This window comes from Lygodium microphyllum, chromosome 5, assembly GCF_053477565.2.
Source record: "Lygodium microphyllum isolate KBCC chromosome 5, Lygodium_microphyllum_v1.1.10, whole genome shotgun sequence".
Taxonomy (NCBI): domain Eukaryota; kingdom Viridiplantae; phylum Streptophyta; class Polypodiopsida; order Schizaeales; family Lygodiaceae; genus Lygodium; species Lygodium microphyllum.
In genome coordinates, this window is record NC_141139.1 from 141,322,373 (window position 1) to 141,328,907 (window position 6,535).

At 40.7% G+C, this 6,535-nt stretch overlaps 1 protein-coding gene across 2 annotated transcripts in view; it reads right to left on the minus strand.

Moving 5' to 3' along the window:
• Positions 1 to 3,210, minus strand: part of LOC148036464 (D111/G-patch domain-containing protein) — an 84,716-nt gene extending 81,506 nt beyond the window's left edge. Inside the window, exons 1-6 of one of the 2 annotated variants that reach the window (XM_087678451.1) lie at positions 2,999 to 3,210; positions 2,363 to 2,558; positions 1,652 to 1,806; positions 1,251 to 1,394; positions 1,016 to 1,119; positions 670 to 915 (exon numbers count right to left, since the gene is read on the minus strand). In XM_087678451.1, the coding sequence (XP_087534577.1) occupies positions 670 to 915; positions 1,016 to 1,119; positions 1,251 to 1,394; positions 1,652 to 1,806; positions 2,363 to 2,558; positions 2,999 to 3,076 (923 nt within the window). In that variant the 5' untranslated portion in view covers positions 3,077 to 3,210. The remainder of the gene's footprint in view (positions 1 to 669; positions 916 to 1,015; positions 1,120 to 1,250; positions 1,395 to 1,651; positions 1,807 to 2,362; positions 2,559 to 2,998) is intronic. The other variant, XM_087678450.1, reaches the window with a different exon arrangement.
• Positions 3,211 to 6,535: the final 3,325 nt, after the last annotated feature.

The following is a 6,535-nucleotide window of genomic DNA, read 5'->3' on the forward strand; positions in this document are numbered from 1 at the left end:
AATAGCAATGAGATGATCATCCCAATTACAACAGAGGCAGCTATTTTGTACAATGCAATACTTGGGAGATAGGAGTGTAGGCTTTTATGGTCCCTTTTGAGGCCCCATATCTTACCAATCTGACCAATTAGCTGGTCCAACTGGCTGTCACTTCATCATTCAGGCTGCCAGTAGGAGAAGAATGATAAAAATCATTCAGTTGCAACAAAAGATGAACAAGAAAACAGGTCAAGCAGAGGCATGCTAGAGCAATAACACAGGTCAATTTTGAACAGCAGGTCACTTGAATGAGGGTAGTCCTGAAAGATCCATCATTCTAGTCAGACAAATGTGCATAGAGTGTCTACAGCACAAGTAAAAACGGTTTTACATGCATCCTGTTTTGAGAATGGAAGCATTGTCCATCCAAACCATCCACAAAGCACCCCTCTACCCTAGGAATAGGCATCCCTATGCAGTCCCAACTCCCATCCTACAACTGGTAATAAATGTCCAATCTGAATCTTTTGGGGTCTATAACTACGCATGCAGTTGTTGTGATTAATGTCAAGTCCATTACTGAAGTACTTCTTAGATATGAGCAGAAAATGGAAAAGCATCATAACATGAGCAGAAAATGGAAAAGCATCATAACATATAGCCTACAAGCAACATCAAAAAGATCCTCACCACATTGATAGAATATTGAGGGTCAATAATTCAAAGCATTTGAAAGTAACCTTTGATGAAGTTGTGGACTTTGATGCAAAACCAAACTTTAGAGCAGTGCGCTGATCTTGCATGGGCAATGTAGTAGTGTTGCCTGCCTCCTTTTCTGCCAGTACTTGTTGCTGCTGTTGTTGCTCTTGTTGCTGCTGTTGCTGCTGTTGCTGCTGTTGTTGTTGTTGCTCTTGTTGCTGCCTTTGGGCTTCCGCTCTTTGATATGTCAAAGAAAACCTTTTATATGCAATCCAACATCACCACAGCTACGCTAGATTGCTCAACCCCAATTAGTTCAATGGCTTGCAAAGGATACAATTGTGCATATCTCTGCATCTCCTTTTCATGGCGTGCCAGCTCTCGCTTCTTTTTATCATCTCGACTTCTGCTTGCTTGTAGCTCCCTCATCTCCTTGAAACGCTGTTTAGAAAGGGAAAGTCAAATTCATACACAGCATCAGTCAGAGCATGGATGACAACTGAAGTCTAGAAATCTCCAAGAGAAATGATAATAAGTTTAAACAGCTATACCACTCTTACTTGAACACCCACCTTTTTATGATTGTGATCATATGAACTCAAATGAGTTTCAAACTCCATTGCTAGTTTGTACTGTTTGTTGCAAAGCTCACAAAAGAACACCTTCCGTATCTCCTTCACCTCAGACTGGATCTTCTGTTCTCGCTCAGCCTCCACCTGAATGTGCATAATGCACACGGAGCATCCGAGAAAAGCCACCAAGGTAACAAAAGTGGCAGAAAAATGCGCAATTTGCCTCACAGAGGCTCTCATTCACCAAAAGACATTCTCCTACAAGGCCTATGCTTGCCTGCTCCTTTTACGAGATATTCAAAGAGAGATCATGTTGACAACATCAGCAAAAGTAAACATGCAACCTGCAGTGACTCTGCTAAATATGGACAATCTAACAGCTAAGACTGAGTGACGCATACCTCTCTACGTTTGACTAATTCTTCAGTTTCTTCGAGCTCTACATCAAGTTTCTTTCTGTGGACATTCTCTTCTGATGTGTAAAAATCATCCTGTTCTTGCTTGCCTAGCCCAAGCTTTGCGTCTCGGCTTTTAGCCTTGATAGGCTCAACGATTCCTGTATTGAACATCCATTCAATCCTTAGAAAGTAACCTTTATGCAAAAACTCATTGCTGAAACAGGACAGAGAGTAGAAGGGCTTTAGCTGGTCACAATCAGCATGCATCGAAGCATGAACTTTTGAGGATGAACAGCAGAAAACGTTGTTTAAAAATGTGACCTTCAAAAATTGACTAATTGATGAAAACTTAGAATCAAGAATAAAACAAAGTGACACTACATAAATCCACAACAATTGAGCATAGCCTGCTTGCCGCTCAATATAGGTATGATTGAATCTGTAAATGGTTCTGTCAGAACCAAAAGCACTATGTAAACTGCAGTATTGAACTGTCATGTAAGCTGCCAAAGAGAGGAAAGGTAATTGAAACAAGCAATTGTACTAAAGCAGCTTTTACAACAACAGGACTGGCCACGATGATGGGTCCCTAAGCACTTATGCACCATTTTGGTATGCAGTGACTGTTGTATGAAGCAAGAAGTAGACATTCAAAAAGGCTCACACAGGAAGCCCCAAACCAAAAAACTAAACAAATTTATTAGAAAAAACAACCTTGTTCTTCTTTCCCTAGGCCTTTTCCTTTCCAACCCATTTTCTGCAGCAGTCGGAAACCGACATTTGAAGATGTTAATTGAGTGTCTTCAGATGCTTGCTCCATGTTATCGGTGTCGAGATTTTCAGTAGGCCTGTGGGATATTGGAAGCTGAAAATCTTCACCCAAATCTTCAGCCAGGGACTCCTCAAAGGCCTGCAATACATATTTGGAGATAATCACAAATCAGACTCTGTTATCCTCCAGCAAGAACTGTAGCTATCGGAAGACTAAGCAGGATTAAACTGAGATTTCGTTATTGGACATGACACTGATTTTTGTGCAACGAGAAACAGAAACTATCGGTTAGGAGCCACTAAATTCTCCTTCGCAAGAAAGATTTGGACATTCTCCGATGTGGGGAGAGGGGCTCTTTTACCTTGTTTTTCCCTGTAGTGTTCAATCACAAGCTTCTCGGAGGGAGGGATCGCATACCTAGCTAGGTGCAGTTGGGGGGCTCGTGCTGTTGTCCTAATTCACAATGTGAGAATTATAGTGGGAATTTGTCTAAAACTTATTGTGCTTATCCTCTTCACTGAATGAATCCTTGTGGACTGTTACACCGGTATGGCGAGTAAAGAGATAGCTCCCATTACCACTTCGCGCTCGCGCTGGCGTTTGGCCTGAGCGGCCATGGCACCCGAAGACCACATCAGCATGCGGCTCTCCTCCATTGCTGACTCTCCAGTCCCCTCTCAAAACACAGCCGGACTTTATGCTTTTGCTGACGAACTTCTTAAGTTAGCATTCAGATCAGAGTGGACACCACGCAGTCGGAACAGATGAGCTTTTTCACAAGCTCATAAATATAAATGGTTACCATTGCCCAGGTGTAAGGGCATGGCTATATTCATGTTTAGATTGATGTCAGCCTCTAGTGGTGGGGAATTTGTTCTTGTTAACCATGGATTTTGATAATGCATACATTCATTCCAAAGTGTGATTAAGGTGGCTTGGGCACGACCATAACTTCTACACCAAGTAATCACTCTTTTCAAAAACATTGCCTCCAAGACGTCTATCAATGGTCTCCGGTTTAGGGCTCTAAAGATCTATTTAGCATGCCTAGCCTCTTGCGCCTTTGTTATTTCCACTAGTCCATGGGCCCCTACTAAAGAGCTATTGATAGGAAAGCAATGGAGGGGAGCATCAAGAGGCTTACCCTCCTAGGTGGTCAAGCATTTTATGCCTAGATATTTATGAATGACAATTCCAACATTGTTGGGCCTCATCAAAAGTCTTTAGTGAATCAATGTAAGTCTACCATGACTTTGATGATTTTTCACGTTCCAAGATAACAAAAAAAAAAAATTGAAATGATATATCATACACTTTGGTTCAATGCTTACGCCTTCAAGCTCGTGGACATTTGGGAAGTGCTCTAGTACCTCGAATGCCCTATTAGCCTATCATCAACACCAAGCAATGGCTTAATTGGATGTACAATATAAGTTGTCAAAGAAAATGGATAACTTCAACACTTTGCCTCTCCCACTTGCAGCAACGTGGTGGTAGTCAAAGTTATCATGCAGTCAACCGCAAAGTTTACTACAAGTGTCTTCTCTTTCTTCAAATTTGCTTGGAAGCATATCAATAAATCGTTTAAATATTCTATCTATACCATCAATGGGTGAAGAAGTATGGCTAGCATTTCATGGCAAACAATAATTGTGGCAAAAGCTAAAGTCGACTTGGGTCCTAAGGATCTAAATCAAAAGGCCTTCAGACTCTCTCTATCTTGGCTAAAAGGAATTGATGAACATCAACTGTGGGCCTTCTTGCTAAGGCTTTTTGTTGTTCAACCTCACATCCTAGGTGAGGCATTACATGATTTACATTGGTTTGATGTCGTGGTTTGTAGTGCAATTAACTTGCAAATTGAAGCATTTTAGTCTTCACAAGGCCTTCTAAAAGTTTGGAAGATGTTAGTTTGGGATCATGATCTGACATCAATCTACCAACAAAAAGGGTGATTGCTCTATAGACCTATGTGCTATTGAGTCCAGCTTTCTAGCATGACTAGGTACCTATTAGGGCCAAACTTCACCTATCCAAAAGGCTCTTAAAGGATACATAATAAGGGGTTGAGATAGTGGAAAGAATGATGAGATCTAGCCAACTGGCCCCCTCCAATTTTGGAGTTTGCATCTAAATTTTCCCTATCGAGGAAGTATAAATCCAATCCTTTTGAGCAGATGATTGTTGGATGGCCCACATCCTATATTAGGTATGGATCAAGCCTAGCACTCCTTACTTTAAGTCCTACAAAGACGTTGGTAGCCCAAAATGTGTTGTTTACTTAAGGACTAAGGAAGTGTGGAGGTACAATTCCCTCACACCAAGCCTAAGGACTTGGAAACATAGGCTCCAAAAAATTTGGTCTACCACTTTGTTATGTGACAGCAAGGAGGAGCATGTGGTGCACCTCTTTTGGGAGTGCAAAGAGATCCAATTGCTATGGTCTAGACTAAGGAAATGGGTGGAGATACCAAGGTTTGACTATCAGGACTATTCCTTTTAGAGAGCAAGGGAAGCTTAATGAGGAGACTTACAAGCAATGGAACCTTGTTAGAGCCTAACCATCAAGTCCATTTGGACATTAAGGAATGATAGAGCTCACTTTAAGCGTTCTTACAAAGTCCCTTGTGATTGTTTTTCTTCTTTTCTCTAAAAGGAGATAGTAATGATGTGTAATAAACTTAAGTGCAAGGGCTTTCTTTTCAATGAGGCTCTTAAGAAATTGGTGAAGCTCCTATAGTCGTGGCCTCGCAAGAGATGCCCGACTTTGATATGTTGTGGTGATATACATGTTTACCTATTTAACACATTTTGCATCATTTTTAAAAATGGTTAAGGAGGGATTTCACCTATTTTGAGGGAAGTTTACTCCTAAGGGAAAGTACTCCTAATTAACTAGCAGTTTTACAAATTTTTGGCCTACCATAGCAAGGCCTTAGGGATCATTATTTTTTGACATGATATTTTTCAACTCACTTACAAAATTTTCAAGTTTCTCTCCATTTTGGTTCTTAGCTCAAGGGCTTTCAAGTTAGTTATTGTGGCATCAAGGGGTCATGCTATCAACTATGATTAGAGCTCAATCATTTAATAGAATTTCCACTCTCTATGTTTTCAAATTTTGAAGCTCTCCTTTTGCCTCTTTTTCTTTAGCTACAGCAATAAAAGAATAGGGTGTTTGGATATTACATCTAAAATGATTCGGCAAGATTGTTTAAAACTCTCTCTCTCTCTCTCTCTCTCTCTCTCTCTCTCTCTCTCTCTCTCTCTCTCTCTCTCTCTCTCTCTCTCTCTCTCTCTCTCTCTCTCTCTCTCTCTCTCTCTCTCTCTCTCTCTCTCTCTCTACCCATACATAATCGTGCGCGCGCGTGCGTGTGTGTGTGTGTGTGTGTGTGTGTGTGTGTGTGTGTGTGTGTGTGTGTGTGTGTGTGTGTGTGTGTGTGTGTGTGTGTGTGTGTGTGTGTGTGTGTGTGTGTGTGTGTGTGTGTGTGTGTGTGTGTGTGTGTGTGTGTGTGTGTGTGTGTGTGTGTGTGTGTGTGTGTGTGTGTGTGTGTGTGTGTGTGTGTGTGTGTGTCCCTACTGGAGGCATCATGAAAGGATCTAGATGTTATTGGCACATCATCAAGTAGCCCTACTTTGACACTTTAGCCTATCCATGTTGGATGACCTATGAGAGATCTATATTGGGACAATAATGATCCCCATATCATTTCCATACTAGATTAGATTTCCAATGCTTTGTTTGATATTCCTAGTTATTTGTTCTTTCCCAACTACATGTTTCCTTTTAGGTTATGGTATCTTTGTTTCTTTCTTTCTCACACACACGTTTGTGGTGCTTTCTCAAACATAAGGTTGTCAATTCATCTAGCACCACACCTATGTCCCACAAATGTTAATCAAATCCTTTACATTCTCTCTTAAAAAATACAATAATAAATATTGAGAGTTGACCACATCAAGAATATACAGTAGCTCCATAGATGACATCACAAAGAAACAATTTTCTAAAATGTGAACCACATTAGAGTGTATTGGAGTGAGTAAATTATACATGACCATAAATCTTGAGAATTGACCACATTTAAAAAATGGCAGATTACACCAGAGAGGAA